Genomic DNA, 18,247 nt, shown 5'->3' with positions numbered 1-18,247 from the left:
CTACTTACAACACTCGATGGGGTTGGAGCAAGCTTGTAAGGACACGGTCCTGCCATTTGGCTGGTTGATGTGTACACGGAACACCAATCTCACTCGAGTGTTTTTACGTCCAATGTCTGTTTCCCCTTTGCGAAGCTCAATGTCGGAGTTGCGTAGTTTAAGAATGCCTGCACAATCAATTCTGTGGCAAATAAAAAATAAATGTTATAATTTACAACATTTAAAGAGGGACAACAAATTAAAAATGTACATGACAAATATGTCTGATTAGATCAGAAGACAAGTTAATATTTGTTTTCTAAACTCTTGAATGTTTAGAAAACGGAGGCTTCCTAAGGAGAAAATGTTCTTAAATCCCATTCAAAGTCAATTAGACCATAGTCCTAATGCCTTTGGTCATTTATTTATCTTCCGAGGTGCTTATCTTCATATAGGCCATGTGATACTGGAGGCTATCACAGGTAACTCAAAGAAACGCGTATATCACTTTTAAGAAGCATACGACTAAACTTTTGGACTCTATATTATGCTCTTGCCTTTATCCTACAGCGTACATTATTATATGAGTGTTCTATATTTAGCAACAAGAATATGAGGAATTGTTCATATCCGATATATAGTTTAGATGTTATAGGTCTGTAGAGGGTGGTGGATTTTTTTTAGTTAATGTCTAAATCATATTAGGTAAACAAAAAAACAGGACAATTTCATTAACACATTCCAGACATTCATCATACTGAAAAGTTCAAATAGTATGTCACTCTGTGCAAGCAGCTGTTTTTATCATGACGTGTCAACATGATGTACCTATTTCACTCTAAAAAACCAAAAGAATAGAAAACAGTACATTACTGGGTAAAAATTAATACATATATAGGTGTATTAAGCATATAAGAAATACGGTATCTCATCAGAGCTAAAAATGTACGATGCCTTAAAGCACGTGTCAAAGTGTCGGCCCGGGGGGCAAATCTGGCCCGCCGCATAATTTTGTGTGGCCCGGGAAAGTAAATCATGAGTGCCGACTTTCTATTTTAGGATCAAATTAAAATGAACAGTATAGATGTATATTTAATTTCCCGAATTCCCCCCTTTTAAATCAATAATTGTAATTTTCTAATCCATTTTTGTGTTTTTAGCTCAAAAATCATTTTGTAAAATCTAAAAATATATTTAAAAAAAACTAAAATATATATTTTTTTAGATCTATAAAAAACTGAATATTCGGGGCTGATAAACCAGTTCTTTTAATCCATTTATAAAAAAAATATCTAAATATTATATCTAAAATGGTCCAGCCCACGTGAAATCAAGTTGACGTTAAATCGGCCCCCGAACCAACTCGAGTCTGACACCCTTGCTTTAAAGAAACAAGATTTTGATTTGTCTATATTGTGGTAAGAGCTACTAATCAAAATTTGGAAATTGAAAGATAAATTGTGAATAAGCCATAAGTAAACTCACAAAGCCCTCATGTTGTTTTCAGGCAGTAGTGGGATCTCGAGAATTTTGGTGTTGGATTGCAGCACTTCATGACTGGCAGTGGAGACGGTTTTGCCAGTGATGCGGTGGACCTGGTAGAAGGCATGTGGTCGAAGGAGACGGTCATCTGCGGTCCCTATGAACAGCTGTAGAGTGAGTGGCTCACTTTCCATGTAGCCATAAAGCTGGGAGGAAAAGAATCGGGCCAGGTAAGAGCCAACACCCTGTTTTAAGACTTACGTGAAAGGTAATTGCAAATTTAGAGTGCACTTGTGCATGTGTGTGAGTGATTTGGATGTATTTGTGTGTACAATGCACTCTATATTGAACATTTTCAATCATGGTGTTGAAATATTGGACAATGAATGATATCTGTAACTGCCAAGCAGCATGCATCATATTTTGACTGTCTAATGTAACACAATTATGTAATTTCGCCAAGTGTATAATGGCAGAGAAATCTGGACAGTTATACCGGGCTGAAAATTCTAGACGACAAGCGATACTTTATGAGGAATTTCTGACCAGACCAAAATCTGGATTTGTGTTGGAATCCATCTGTCTTCTGCAGACCTCCCAGGATATGCTCAGTCTTTACAGTTCAGTGCTTTTTCTGTGTTATGAGCAGATGTTAGGGGGGTGGTGGTTAGGGGACTAAATAATATACTATATTGACTTAAGATATTATATATTTGATACATCAAAGACATGTTGGATCTATTCAGTTGGTCACTTGACTATATGGCTTCTGCTATGAATGATCACATACTCAAACCAAAGCTCAGCAAGCCATGGCCATCTGACAAAATCACACAAATTGGTCAATTACCCTAAAAAACACCAGCACATCACCTCAGACCAATTTTCTTTGAGCTCAGTCCGAGTGAAAACAGGAGTACTGTCGAAAGGAATAAAAGACGCCGGCTGTTGGCCTAATAGAGTGAGTTACCTAACAAAATAAATACCATATGTAACCTATGACACGATCAGATTAATGGGTTTATAATTAGTTTTGAAAGGGTATGGATAAGCTCCGAGGATGAGGAAAGCTGGCAGAGGACCACAGAGGTACAGTCTGCCACTTGACATTTGTGGAAATTAGTGATTCATCGACGCACTTGAGGACATGCTTTGGGGATATTTATAAGGTAGCTATTACATATGTTCAAATTGCAGTTCAAATGTTTTTAAATATTGTTGAATAATGCACTGGTTTGCTTAGGATAAAACATTCTGACTTTCAATAAGAAAAATGCCCATTTGTCAACTAACTGGATTTGGTCTGCAATTCAGACTAACACAGTTCATTGGTCTGTCTTAGTGGCATGGCAGGTAACTGAATTGTTGAATTAAATGGAATAATTGCAATGAAAGGGGCCTTTTAGAATTGTTTGTGATTTCAATTAAAATCTTTTTGGTCAACTTTTCACATGATAAGCAATGTTCGCATTTTTGCACACGTGTAATGTAAAAGTTCATATAAACAACACGTGATTTTGAAATGGTCAGTTCACTATTACAGATTACCGTCCGTTTTTACAGTTGAAATTAATAAAACAGTGTTATGATTGTTTCTAAGGTGAATGTAAGTAAAATAATTCCCACAATTAAGAGAAATTTAGGTTGAAATCCACCATATTTTTAAGCGTGGCTGCACACTGCAAATATAACTCACTCTGTGTATTCCAACTGAGCTATATATACTACTCTAAAAAACTTACAGCATGGATTCATTCATTCATTTTCTGAACCACTTTATCCTCACAAGGGCCAGCGTGGACCTGGTGATTTAATGTAACCCCTTTCTTTCAATGTGTTGTTGACCGCCAGTTATTACTTCAACTGCCAAGTGGCCATATGGAGAAATACATTGAGGGGTTGGGTATTAAGTTGGAGGGTGGTTATTTATTCCCTCACTCATTTGGTGGTAGCGCACTATGATAGAGGCATTCCCACTTGAATCCTTGTGAGCTCATGGTGCAGAGGAAATGACTCATGTAGTCCTTCATACGATGATGGAGTTGTGAGCCCCTTCAAGCCAACTTCCCACTATTTCTTTTACATATGTGCTCCTCTGACCCTCTCCCAAAGCCATTAAGCCAATCCATTTGACTACTTTTTGTGATACCCATTAAAATAGTGAAGCAGAATGCACATTTTAGTTTTCCATGTTTTTCCCAAAGTGGGGATTTCAAGTTAGTGATTGAGTGGAGTCTGTGATATAACTAGGCTTCCCTCAGAAATGCAGCATACTCTTTGATATTGCACAACATAATTGAACATTTAGCTAACAATGCTGTGCTTTTGTTGTCTCATGTATCTTCTGTGCCACTTATCGACGCAAATGTGTAAACAAAGGTACTGCAGTCAGCCTGAGATAACTATGGGCAACAGGCAACACCCTGAATTAGTTTCCACTCAATCGCAAGTGTATTCTCCCTTTATTTATTTTTTTCTACTGCTACTTGAACTGATGGTTCTCTTTATTCTGAACAGAGGCTTGACCTGTAGATTTTCAACGAATGTCACCTCTGTCAGCTTTTCCAACTTACACTGCAAGCTAGTTTGCCTGAGCAATTTGTCAACTCGAAACATTATAAATATGGCAGGTGATGCATTAATTGTGTAAGTGGATGCAGGTGTATTGTCTGGGTCAGTTGTGATGATGTGGAAAGGTGACAAGCTCAAACGGAAAAGGAACGCTTGCACCTCTTGTGACTTGAAATCATTCATCCTTTTATAAGGCACAAAGGAGCTATTATATACCCTTTAACATTTCAGCAATAAGGATACTGCCTTCCTTCCTTATAAACAATGTTTAAATTATGTTTTTCAGTTGTCTAATATACAGTATGTATAATTTTCCAATTGACTTTCTAGAAAATTGGCATTTAAAGCCAGTGTGAATACACTGTGCAGGCCTGGGGAGGCGGAATTCTCTTTCTGATTTCATCATTGCCTGGAGAAATGTCATGACGTGTAGACGTCCACGTGGCGAAGGGATTTGGGAAAGAGAAAAGAAGATCAGTAGCAGCAGCAGCAGTGGTAAACCCCCCTTTTAGCAGGGGAAGGGGAGGAGAAATAGGAGTGGATTCAGACTTTTCAGCAATATCACATCTTCCTTCAGGCCGCACACAAACAGTGTTTGCTGTATCCTGTTTAATCTGTGTTCATCACAGCTGTAGCTCTGTCCTAAAATTACTCCAAAGTCAAAATACTCCGATTTACAGTATTTACATTCATTTAACATGGCGCTAATCCTTACCAGGGTCATGGGGGTGCTGGAGCTCAACTAGGGGCAGTAGGTGGGGGACAACCTAAATTAGTTGGCAGCCAATTGCAGGGCACACAGAGACAAACACACATTTGGCTTCACATTCATTCCAAGAGGCAATTAAGAGTGTTCAACCAGGCCACAATGCATGTTTTTGGGGGCATGACAGGGAACCAGAACACTCAGAGAAAACCCATGCAGGCACGGGCAGAACATGCAAACTCTACAGAGGAAGGTCAAAACCCAAAGTAGATTGAAGCCACGATCTCAGAACTGTGAGGCCGATGTGCTAACAAATAATTAACCGCCCTGCCATACTGACAACTCAATTCAGCATTTTAAGAAATTCTTAAACACTCATTAAAAAAAAAACAACTGATTGTCTATTCATTCCTTATTGCTTTTCCCTTTAGGTTATGGCAGCCTATCACAGGTGAACGAAAGACTATACTAGTATAAATTATTATGAAGATAATACTATGGAAACTATACTAGTGGTATTACATTTTATATCAAACAGCCAAAAGTTCAGTATTTATTTCCAGGTAAAGGCAACCTCCATTTACTGCTGGAGATATGTAAAATTAATGCGTTCCCAACTGTCTTTATATGAAACGTAGGATACACATTGGACTGGACAAACATAGGTGACAATGCAGGTTGTATTTATTAGCGGGATGACACAAAAAGTGAACAGCGGATCTTAGGTGAGTTTGCATGTGCAAAGAATCAGACACATTTCCATGAGGTCTTTCATGTAACAGTGGTAGAAAAGATACAGCAAATGTGATGTTTATTACATATACGTTCAGGGGAAAGGAGATGGGTATTAAGTCACGCACATGTTAACAGGGATGATGGCCACATCCTGTTGAAATTGCACCGTGTCTGTTGCTGCTTTAGACTTAATGAGAGAGTGAGTGAAGTTGTGTATGTGTGACTGAGGTAGGCAAAAAGCCCTATAGGCCTGTCATTATCCTGTATGAACTAGCCATATGCAGAATTCTGCTGTAAGTCAGGGTTAATATTCCACAGGTGTTATTGTCTTTTGTTACTAAGGGCCTGTTGAATGTCTTGTGTGTTTCCTGACCGAGGTTAATCCTCAGAGCTGTTGCTTCATCTTCACCAGGACCCGCATTTTAGATCAAACCCCATACACAATAATTACAATGAAATCAATATGGATTGCATCAGCCACCCCCCTCATCCATTGTTTCTCTCCAGTCAAAAGTACACCACTCAATGTCTGCGAATATAGATGGACCAGGTTGTTGGTTTACCAAGAAACAGCTTTGAAAAACATTTTGTGGACTTTGGGAATATTTGTGGTAAATGAACAGATTGGTTGGGAAATGACGGAGCGGGTCCAATAGATTACTCGACACTTTCAGTCCCGCAATAGTTGGCTGCTGTAAATAAAGTGAAAAAGCAGCTGTATGTATCAGAAAAAGTCCAAATCATGAGGTTATGAATATGGGAAGGTATTATGAATGATGGAGTGCGAATCCAGCATGAATTTGAAAGTTTGGGAATGGGAAAATGAACTGAGTTACATTGAGCCTCAGACAAAGTTGCCACCAGGCAGCCGTTAAGCTTTTATACACGAAAAAAATGTAAATAGTTAATTAAGCGCAATACATATAAACCTGAATTGGACCTTCACAAACTAAGGATGGAGTGTAGTACACACACATTGCTGAACTGAATTTTGCCATTGTGTTTATGAATGTGTAAGGCCTTGTTGGTGCAATTTAGGGGAAACATATTCTTTTGGGATAACAAAAAATACTGGGCAGTTTAGCATTTCCATATTAATATATGTTGCTTTCTCAAAGGCACTATCAAAAATACTGTATCCCTGATGTTTTTAATCTAGTCGTTTTTCCCCCACCTGTTTTTGCTTTCTAACAAACGTCACCACTCACAGTGTGTATGTACCTGTCATCATTTATGTACTTGAGTGCAAGGTGCCATGCTTGTGTAGATCTGGGAAATAGTTGAAGGATGAGCAGTTCAAAAGGAGTGACATCCTCAACTCCCCTTGAGATGGGGCACTGAAGCATGCAGAGCAGAGAGGTGCACTCTGGAGAATGCCATGATTGTGACTCTTTACCAAAAACATCTCTCCTGACTCAACGACTAAAACTATGCTCAGTCAACCACCGGGCCACCAAGACTTTAATCAGTAAGATACAGAGAATCTCCCAAGGCAACCAAGAAAAAACTCCAGCTGTGCCAATTCTCTCTGGCCTTTCTCATTCTTACTAGACTGCCCTTTGCACACACACTTCCTTTACTGCTTCCTACACCCGTGTCCCTGTGTCATTATTGACTTATTCTCCTTGACTGCACCTCACCCATCCACCGCCTGCCACTCGTTACCACAGGGCACTGGGGAATATGACATGCCCTATCCTTCGTGATGACAACAACACAAATGAAGACACATTTAATAAAACTGGAAGAATGAATAAAAGAAATTCTAACTTCAGATGCCCTGAATAGACAGTGTACATTGTCTTTATAGCAGACCCTCTTGCTCAGGGCTGGACAATTCATTGGCCAAAGTGGCCGCATGAGAAAGTGGAACGTGCTAATAACGACTGTGTCCTACATTAATTTAATGCATTCATAAAAAATAAAAAATCTGAGATCAAGGGTTTCCTCCCAGGACCTTCCTGTGTGGAGTTTGCATGTTCCCCCGGCTTGCGTGGGTTTTCTTCAGATGCTCCGATTTCCTCCTACATCCCAAAAATATGCAGGGTAGGGTGGTTGAACACTCTAACTTGCCCCTTTGTATAAGTGTGAGTGTGAATAGTTGTCTTTCTGCCTTTCAGCATCCCCTCCAATCTTTGTGAGTATAAGCGATAGAGAAAATGAATGAATGAATATAAAATGATCTTCCTTGCAATTGACATGAGGCAAATTGTTTCCACGGTGACTCAATTTCCATGTGAAATCCCAATTATCCACTCACACATTATCTTATGAGGCATATAATTGCTCTCAAAGATGTATTTTGTATATCACCTACAGAAATATACAGAAATGTCAACATTTGTGGTTAGAAAGCACTGACCTCTTTGTCTCAGTGAAAAAAAATACATTTTTAAAATTAATATTTAAAATAATTTAGATGCCTTAATTTTGCATCATGACGGGCAGTACTTTTTAAAACGGAAGTATTTGTTCATTTAAGTTTTTTTCAAACAAAAAAACAGCTGACGAGTTCTTTTGACATTGTGCACATGGCTTAGAACATCTTATGCTCAACATTTCAACATTTTAATATCTTTCAATCAATTCTTGTGAATAATTCCTTTTTTACTTTTAGCTCTCATTGACCTTGATCATTCACTGCCAACCTTAAGAGTCTGTCACTGTCAATGGTGCTTATACAAGTTTGTTCCCTAGCCCTTCCAGCTTTTAAGGAATAGTCATCCGTCACCATCAATGGTGGTGAATGAGTTAACATTATTTAACGTCCTTCCTCACATAATTGTACAGCTATATAAGTATATTGTATGAACCAAGATGCCCAGTGTGAAAAAAGCTTTTGGTTTTGCTGTTGTCGAGACTAACGGGCTGTTGAAGTGTTTGCCAAGCATACCAGCAATAGTCCTGATCTATACTAATTGAGTCTGTATGTTTGATACTAAGACATTCAGCAGCAACCTGACATTTATAGAAATTGAATTTGAAGAAGTGGTATGGAAAATGAATGAATAATATGATTTTTAAGCATGAAACAATAAATGCACTAACAAATTGAAGTGCAAAATCATAAACAGGCCTGCTCTAATTTCTATAAGACTTTTATTTTCTTGTTTGTTTTTTCATTTTTTTGATTAACGCTGGCCCGGCGTTCGAGTGGCCGGCCTACAATTCTGGGGTAGAGTGTTCGATTCTAGGTCGGTACTCACTGTATGAAGTTTGCATTTACTCTATAGGCTTGCATGGGTTTTCTCTGGGTTCTCTGGACAATGAAGGCCCTTTATAAAATCATCATCTTCTGTATTATATTTTCTTTTAAAGTAAGGTAAAAAAGTAACTTTCATAATTGAATAACTAAGAAAGTGGAGTTTGCATGTTCTCCTCGGGCTCACACATTTAAAAAAAAACATGCATGGTAGGCTGATTGGACACTAAATTGCTACCATGTATGAATGTGTGTGTGGATGGTTGTTTGTCTCCTTGTCCCCTGTCAATTTCTTAGTAGCTTGCAAGTGAAAAATGTTGTTAGCGATAATTTCTTGCCCTATTTAAGTGAGGATGTAATGAAATCTTGGAGATTATCTTGTTACTTAGAAACAACACCCTAATATTATATGTCCCATCTTGCTTATGGACCGAACAATGGTGAGTTTATCCCTAAAAATGCCTAATAATTATATACTACTATGTATACCTTTACACCAGAACCAGTTTTCTGAGAATATAGTGTAGTCAACATACCTGGACAACTGGGTGGCCTCCAGATAGAGCCTTGACTGCTCCACGGCTGCCTTCAGTCTCATAGTGAGCCCTATGGTGGGACTTTGGCTGTAACTCGATCTGTAAACTGTATGGACCAGAGCATGATGGAAGCTGCCAGTCAAGTGCCGGCAGGGATGGGCTGCAATAATGTTGCACATTATAGATTAATTTTGGCATGATTTCTGAAACTGTCCACACTTCATTCAAAATCATGAAAGAAATTACAACGTGAGAAAACTGCTCTGTTTAACATTTCCAACCTACTGCATGCATGTGACATATGGTTATAGGTCTCTCTACATTAGTCTTTTCTTTACCCTCTATTATATCCAATGAAACTGCTCGAGTTTTGACACTTATTTTCCACAAGCCCCAGTTCTGTCAAAGTAATCTATGTCAAAAAGTTTTGACCTTGCTTTAAATTATCCTACAGTTTGGACACTTTGTGTAATTCAGACTGTCTTAATCCCTCTCCATTTCATCATGGTTTAAAATCTAATCATGTGTAATCCTCCATGCCTGGGTAACGATGTGTCTCATTTTTATTAAAAGAATAGATCATACTTTTCTGGCTAAAACTTGTCTGTGTTAATACTATATTGTCACAAGTGGAAACTGGCACTGTGTGCTTGTGAGATTGGAGGAATGACATTTCTGGGCTACAAAAACAAATATTGCACGTACACACCGTCACTCAGCCTTGTTGATAGAATGCCGATTGATTTCAATTTGATAAGTAAAATGGATTTTTTTACCCAAGACGGTAGAGTAAGACAGTGTAATGGGGTGCTGTGACATGATGTCTGACTCTTAAAACCCAAACTGGCCTCATTCAACATCATTGTTCTTTCTGTGGAGGGTTAGGTGCTTCCCATGTGTTCATTGCAACGATATCTTAACCAAAACAAACACGTCTCAGACAATGGTAAATGTGGAATCCCTGACCTGAAAGGTGGGTCAGCTGAAATCACTCTCTGGCATATTTGGGCAACTTGTACTGTTTGTTGACCCAAAACGAACTGATTTCCCACCACAAGACTTTATCTGTCCGGTTGGAGCATGACATCACCGAGGCTACAAAACGAGATGGTCTGATGGCGCGACAGACCGCCGCAGAGAGAAGCCTGATTAACCCACAGACTGTTTCCTTTTCAGCCAGGCCTGTCACTCCTACTTCCTGTTACTCACAATCATAATCAAACACTTTATTTCCGACAGGAAAGTGTGCTATTGGCATGGATAATAATGCCTTGAGAAATAAAATTAATATCTTAAAAGGACAACAAATGTGAAGGGAAATATTGTACCTAAAAAATGGATTTTGGTCACGGTTCCTCGGGAGGAGTTCCTCTATATTTTTATTTTATTTTTTAAGAATCTGACTAGGTGTTTTTTTAACCTCAAATTTTCAGATGAATTACATACCTGAGGTAATGTTTGGGTTTAGACCAGGAATAAGGATTCTGGGGCACCTCCAAGAAGCCTCCACAGTAGTTCTCCTTCTTTAAAATGAGGCGGGAAGAATATTCGTCGGGACTAATTTCCCCCTCATGACTGCGTTCCTCTCCACTTGGCTCCACCTTGAGGCTCATGGAAGGTGAATGGTCTACCAACTTTCGGGTCTTAATGGGAATCCCTTCCCCCATGTCTACCATTCCATCTGTAGTCAGAGCATTGATTGCAGCCACAATCGCAGAGTTGGTATACTGGTTTGCATTGGCTAGCCAGTTCTCATCTGTGACACTGACTCTAGGGGACCCATGTGGAGAAGGGGTAGACGATTGGTGTGGCGAACGGGATGTCTGGTGGTAGGGATTGTCATTGTAGCTGTACTTTCTCTTGCCCACTGCAGCGTTGTTGATAATGCTGCATCCACCGCCTCCATTGAAAGAAGGAGAGTTAGGCCTTGAGTCGCGAGGTTGAGCTGGCCAGCCTTCTTCAGCCACTGCTCCAATCTGAGGAGATGTGGAGGGTGAATTGTGAGGGGAGGCTGCAGGGCCACTGGCATGGGGACAAGACAAAAGTGAAGATGAGCCCCTGGGTGAAACACAGGGAGACTGCCAGGGGGAATTCTGTAGAGAGTTATCATAGTTGTAAAAGCCAGATTCGAAGGAGGATGCTTCAGAGTTACAGCTGCGTGATGAAATGCTGCTCGCAGGACTAAGGCAGCTGGGATCTCGGTAGCCATCTCCACTAGGCAGTGTTAATGTCACAATGGAGTTAACACCTCTTTTGATGATGTGGTCATCACAGCCTCTTTCTTCCACTGGAGCTTCAGTGCACTGGCTGTAGGCAGTGATTTCAATACGAGGACTTTCCAGGGCTGGAGCTCCATTTGGTCTTACGGCATGTGGTAGATAATAACCTGGGGCCACATGGTTGTCATTTTGGAAGCTGTAGCCTGACTGATGGCAAGACGTCACAGAGATAACAGGGCTGGACTGTAAGGTGTGGTATTGAGTGGCCAGACATGGGTTTCCCATCCCAAGTGGAAGAGAGAGGGTGACATTTGGTGCATAGTTGAATGCATCTGAAAATAAATAAGAACATTTTGATCATAGAAACATGTGTGCCCAATAGACTAAGGTGCCCAGAGTCATTATACTATAGCAATAATTAGCCATGATTATGGGTGCAAACAATACTCCCATACAAATCTTGCAAGCGACAGACTGACTCCTTTCTTTATTCTACGAACATCTGGAGAGGTTTAGCAATCATTTCAAAGTAGTTACTGTATATGATGTTCATCTGTAGTCCGGAGTTGCACAGCCACCCTGTTTGTGGGATAAGTTCATTTAAGACTCGGCTTGGCACTCCCTACTGTCAAATGTGCACTACAGGAATCCATCCAGCAGCAGACTGATGGATGCTTTATTTGATTGATTGCATCACTCAGTGAGTGAATTAGGCCCTCCCCTATGGAAATCTGACAGCACTCACGTTTCGCTCTGAGCTTATGATTAAGTCAAATAGAAGCTGCTGCTGCATAACACACTCATACTCGGAGGCACAAGTACAAGAGAGCATGCAATATAAACAACACACAACACAAAGAGACTAAATTCTTATAAACCATGGGTGCACAACTCCGGTCCTCGAGGGCCCCTATTCACCCGGTTTTCCATGTCTCCTTCTACCAACCCACACTTCATCTCATCTCATTTTCTGAACCGCTTTATCCTCACTGGGGGGGCTGGCTGGAGCCTATTCCAGCTGACTTTGGGCCAGAGGCGGGGGACACCCTGAATTGGTTGCCAGCCAATCGCAGGGCAGAAGGAGACAAACAACCATTAAATCTCACACTCATATCTACGGTCAATTTAGAGTGTCCAATCAGCCTACTATACATGTCTTCGAAGGAGGAAACTGGAGTACCCAGAAAAAAACCTGCACAGGCCCGGGGGAACATGCAAACTCCACATAGGTGGACCGACCTGGATTTGAACCTAGGTCCCCCAGTGTGAGGCCGACACGCTAACCACCAATCCGCCGGGCTGACCCTTTACCGAGTTTCTGGATAGCTTGCTGACAAGTTGATCATTTGATTCGGGTGTGATAGAGGAAGGAGAAATGGAAAACAACCTGGATAAGGCCCTCAAGAGCCAGAGTTGTGCACCCCTTTTCTTGGCTTTCCTTCTCTGCCACATAGCTGCTGATACATCAACAGTTGTAAGGGTGATTCATGAATTTTATAATATTGTCGATAAGGGGAACCTGTCAAAGAGTAGACACCATTCAGTCAGTGTGCCAATCAGGGACATTCCCCTTTGGTATTGGTCATTTGTTCAACGCCATGCTGTGCATTATGAATTTTGTCACACACCACATTATGAATATGGGGTCGTGGTTAAAAATGGATATCTGATAGTGCGTCTGTTTTTTTTTCCCAGAATTGATGCTGTGCCATTTTTTTATACAAGTGTCCTATCCCAGAAGTGCATTAAGATTTTTAAGATAATAGTGCAACATGCAGTATAGCTAATCAGATAACTTCAATCCTTCAATAGAAAATGTGCACATTGTATTTGAGTCAGTGTGGCAAAGCACTTCAAATTACTTAAAAATATTTGACATATGATTGTCACGTAACATTCCAAAGAATACATTTCAATATGTAAAAACCCAGCAAGTATAAATTACTGGAAGAAATGCATTTTAATAACACACCTCTGTGAGACTGATAAACACTGGCTGAGCGCAAACATAAAACTCAAGTTGAATTCTTGCTCTTTATTACTTTAAAATGGTGGATATATAACATTTTATATAATATTACAAAGAGTAGTAATTTTCAATAAGTAAAAATCCAACAAGTATAAATTTCCTTAAGAAATGCATTTTCATAACTCACCTCTCTGAGACTGATAAACACACTGGCTGTGCTCAAACATATAACTCAAATTGAATTCTTGATCTTCTTGAAAACTCATCGCTATATCCCTTAAAAGGTGTCCAGTTTAATCTCTTCTGATGCTTTGCTTTTCTGGCTTATGCTCTTCTCAAGACCAACAGATGACATACTGTGCCTGCCCACTCCACCCAGTGTGACACACCTCCTTACTCTAAGCCTGACTTACTTTGCTAAAAGTTTCAGCAGTTTATTTTCCATTTTGCCATTATACACAACACATCATTCTTCCTTCACACAATACTCCACCAAATGTTGCTTTTCACTTTTTCTCTCCCAAATCATTTTGCATAATTTTTAAGGTTTCATCGGTCATACTAATAACAAAAATGAATGAACATATTCCGATTTAAAGTCCTTCTACGGGACCCTGTGTAAGTCTGCTATTCATTAAAGTGTGATTAAACATCATCTAAGCAACAGTATATTAATAAACAATGTGACGTGATGTACTCTATATCTTCCGTCCAAATGTTCCCATTTATGCCATTTTTTTTAAAAAGCACTTTTAGCACAACCAAGCATGCATGCCTAAAGTATGAATATATCTGTCTACAGGGATTGTGGTCTACTGTTGGTTAAGAACGACGGGACCTCAGGGACAGATAGGTGGTTGCCCACAGAAGCCATCTGTATCTTCTTGAGCAAAGAATCCCAGGCCCTTATTTATTACACAGACTGAGTGCAGTCTATGGCAGGACCCCAATAGGATGTGTGCTTTTTAGCGTTGGACTTGTGAAGTTGTGAGATAATAAAGCAGACTTTGGCGGAATACTGCTGAGGAGGCTGTGAGTGGTTAAGTATGATACTCTGCCAAGCAAGCTACTCGGCATCCCTAAAAAGACACAAGTCTATGCCTCTCTCGCACACGCAAGCAGACATAGATTTACTCACGCACACATGCAAACATCTGTTACCAATTAGACGATTTGAGTCCAAAATGAATAATAATAAAACCCGCACCCGTTCATCTGAAATATCAAAGTCAAAATGATATCCCAACTCTGCAAAGCCACTGACATCAGCACTGGAAACCGCACAAGGCAAACTATCAATGACGTTTGTTGTACCCAATGAAATTTTGCAGCATTAATCATGAATTAAGGCTGCAAGATCATTTGTGTTTAAAAAAAGAAAAGAAAAGGGAGGATGAATCCGTATGCCTCTTGCAAACAGAACTAATTGCTCGATTTATCAACACTTAATTGCTTTCCTACATATTCCTTCATACTTTTATCATAATATTTATTACATTTAATAATTATCTAGATTTTAGAAGCTGGGTGTAATATAAGCATCTATAAAATGTATAGGAAAATCTGTGAATAACAAATATTGACACCCAATATTGCAGATAGTTTCTATGAAACTTCATAGAGCAAAATTCACTACATTGAATGTTAAACTCGAAGTGTTGCATGGCATACCAAATTCACTTCATCTTTATAAATGGATAAGATACAATAATACTTTTTGAGGTAATTCAAGACTGATGTGCATTTATCTGCTATCGTGTCAGGAAATGTTGACAAATGATGGTTGCCAGGATGATTCCTATATCAGTTTCTTTAGACGCAAGCAACGCCAGACATCAACACATGGCAAACTCGTGTATTGCGAATTTACCTTCTTCTGCAGATTTCATTTCGGCGAGAGAGACGATTGAACTCCTTGCTGGCTGAAGCTTCAAAGCTGCGCTTGGAAAAGACGCTCAAACGGAGTATCCTGCATTCAACAAGCGGTGCACAACTTTCTCCGGCTGAGAGTCAAGAATCATATAGTGCGCGCTCGATCATAAAATCGCAAGTCAACTACCAATTTGCAGCAACGTGATGGACTTGATTATTTACGAGTATTACACATCGGATGAGTACTAGCCGAATGAATGAGATGATGAGACTAATAAGGCTGAGGTGCGTTCTTCTGCCGTATGGCCATTGAAGTTCTCCAGCAAGAGTCTCCCCAGGTCGATGACGCAGCGCGGCTTTGTCAAAGGGGCAGTCTCTGGTTCTTTTAAAGCTGGAAAACACCCTGCGATCTCCGTCAGCGCGCCGCCCATCCATGACGCCGGCTAGCCGGCTTGCGAGCTCCTGGTCGGAGCGACGGTTTCCAACGCAAGATCCCAAAGTGCGCGCGTGTGCGTGGGTTTCTTGTGTGCAATGTTTCATTGTTTGTGTATATTAGTGCGCGCGCACATCTTCACTTTTTTGTGTTTGTTTGTCTACACACGTTTAATCCATTTCAACATACCAGTTACATTAATGACCAACAACTGATAATAATGGTATTACTATGATAGCCCAAAGTGACCGCGACGTGGCCCTAGTGAGGATAAAGCAGTTCAGAAAATGATATGAGATGGGGAGCTGACTTAGAGTGTGTTTTCCATATCTCCCTCCTCTACCACACCTGCATCAAATGATCAACTCATCAGCAGGCTGTCCAGAAGCTTCATACTGAACTTAATTATTTGATTCAGGTGTGATGGTGGAAGTAGCCATGAAAAGACTGGAAAGGGGCTCTCGAAGACCGGACTTGGCCACCCCTGACTTAAAAGGTATACTACCAATGACACCTGCTTTAGACGTTTTAATGCAGTGGTCCCCAAATCATTCCAGAAAGGGCCACAGTGGGTGCGGGTTTTCATTCCAACCTGTAAGAGGACACTTTTCCACCACTCTGGTATTCTAGAAGTGCAATTAGTGGATTGCAGTCAGTTACTTCTTTTTTCAGCAGAAACCTCATTGGTTTAACTGTTTGTGTTGGATTGGTTGGAACAAAAACCTACACCCACAGGGACCCTCGACGACCGGTTTGGAGACTTCTGTTTTAAATGTCTGGGGCTGTGGTAGGGAACCCAGGGCTCAGGAGCCATATGTGGCTCTTTTGATAGGTGCATATGGCTCGGAAGCCGTATGTGGCTCTTTTTTATAGTTGCATAAGGCTCGGGTGCCATATGTGGCTCTTTTGATAGGTGTATATGGATCGGGAGCCGTATGTGGCTCTTTTGATAGGTGCATATGGCTCGGAGCCGTATGTGGTTCTTATATGGCTCGGGCGCTATGTGTGTTGTCATGCTGCATGCTACAAGAGTGCTGAAGTTTAAGGGTACGGATTTAGGGCCAGACATTCTAAAATTTGCTGGTCGACAGCAGACTTTATTCCTCCATTAATTACAGCAAGTGACCCTCGTCCTGAGGAAGGCAACCAGCACCAGACAATCACACTGCCACCACCATGCTGCGCCATTTTTTTTGCCAAATGTGACGGGTTGCACACCTTCCAATAAGTTCAACTTTTGACTCATTAGTCCACAGAATTTTCTTCCAAAATTATGGGGGATCATCAAGTTCTTTCAATTTCTTTCTAGGTTCTTTTGTGACCTCCTGGAAGAGTTGTCGTAATTTTAGCTGGCCAAACACTCCGGAGAAGGTTTGCCACTGTTCCCAGTTCTCTCGCTTTGTGGATAATGGCTCTAACAGTGGTTTCCTGGAGCCCCTAAGCCTTGGAAATGGCTTTTTAACCTTTTCCAGACTGATAGGTGTCTATCACTTTTTTAATCTTCTTCTTGAATTTCTTTGGATCGTGTGGCATGATGCTCTGATCTTGTAGCCTACGTCATTTTGTTGGATACATTCTATTTAAGTGTTTTCCTGATTCACCACATGTGGTGGTAATCTGGTGTGGGTGTGGCCTGTGAAATTGAACTCAGCTTTCCTACAATTGTGATTAGTCACAGTTATTTTGTCATTTAACAAAAGGGGTGCAATTACTTTTTCACAGAGGGCCAGAAAAGTTTGTAAAGTTTTCTGCATTGGTAAATAAAATCATTGTTTAGAAACGGCATTTTCTCTTTCCTTCCATACGAAAATTCATTTGATGGTCTGAAACCTGTGTGTGTGTGTGTGTGTGTGTGTGTGTGTGTGTGTGTGTGTGTGATGAATATGCAAAAACAAACAAAATCAGGAAGGGGCAAAAACTTTTGCATGGGACTGTATAAACCAACACACGGTCTGGTGGGCACACATACAAAGTGCTGTGTTCTATTACTCTAGGAGGAGGCAATGCCCCCTGTGTAAACTCTCTACTCCAATGGAAAATGAGTGATAGTAGTCTGGACAACTACTGGTAATATATATTCTAGGATGAGGACTCTCGTGCGCCCCTAAGTGGATTGCGCTTTGAGTGGTCACCCACATTGCCCATTGCAAAAAAAAAAAAAGCTGTTCCAGGATAAGTAAGAGGGTTATGATATGAACGGACAAACTAAATTGTACCGTACTACTTCAAAACAAACTGAACTAATAATCACCTTAACCTCACATATTGCTAAACTATGATTACCTTAATGGAGAAATGAGTTCTTTTAGGCAATATTGATGAAATTGTTAAGTACACGTAATAGAGATAACTAAGACCACATGTAGGACTTGTTTACTGAAAATGTAATTCCATTAGTTCCCTAAAGACATTATAATACAGGGGGGATTATAAAAATGGATCATTCAGCAAAATAGCTGTCAGCTCACATGAATAATTCAAATTGAACTTTTTTAATGGATGTGCATTATAATGATACTTGGAACTCATATTCTAATGACTGG

At 40.2% G+C, this 18,247-nt stretch overlaps 1 protein-coding gene across 1 annotated transcript in view; it reads right to left on the bottom strand.

Moving 5' to 3' along the window:
* Positions 1-15,756, bottom strand: part of LOC144199946 (nuclear factor of activated T-cells, cytoplasmic 1-like) — a 51,261-nt gene extending 35,505 nt beyond the window's left edge. The window contains exons 1-5 of the mRNA XM_077721850.1: positions 15,270-15,756; positions 10,658-11,762; positions 9,212-9,371; positions 1,465-1,667; positions 9-181 (exon numbers count right to left, since the gene is read on the bottom strand). Of these exons, the coding sequence (XP_077577976.1) occupies positions 9-181; positions 1,465-1,667; positions 9,212-9,371; positions 10,658-11,762; positions 15,270-15,288 (1,660 nt within the window). The 5' untranslated portion in view covers positions 15,289-15,756. The remainder of the gene's footprint in view (positions 1-8; positions 182-1,464; positions 1,668-9,211; positions 9,372-10,657; positions 11,763-15,269) is intronic.
* Between the last annotated feature and the right edge of the window lie 2,491 nt (positions 15,757-18,247).

The sequence above is a fragment of the Stigmatopora nigra genome, chromosome 7 (genome assembly GCF_051989575.1).
Source record: "Stigmatopora nigra isolate UIUO_SnigA chromosome 7, RoL_Snig_1.1, whole genome shotgun sequence".
In the NCBI taxonomy this organism is placed as follows: domain Eukaryota; kingdom Metazoa; phylum Chordata; class Actinopteri; order Syngnathiformes; family Syngnathidae; genus Stigmatopora; species Stigmatopora nigra.
This window is presented reverse-complemented; position numbering and strand designations above follow the sequence as displayed.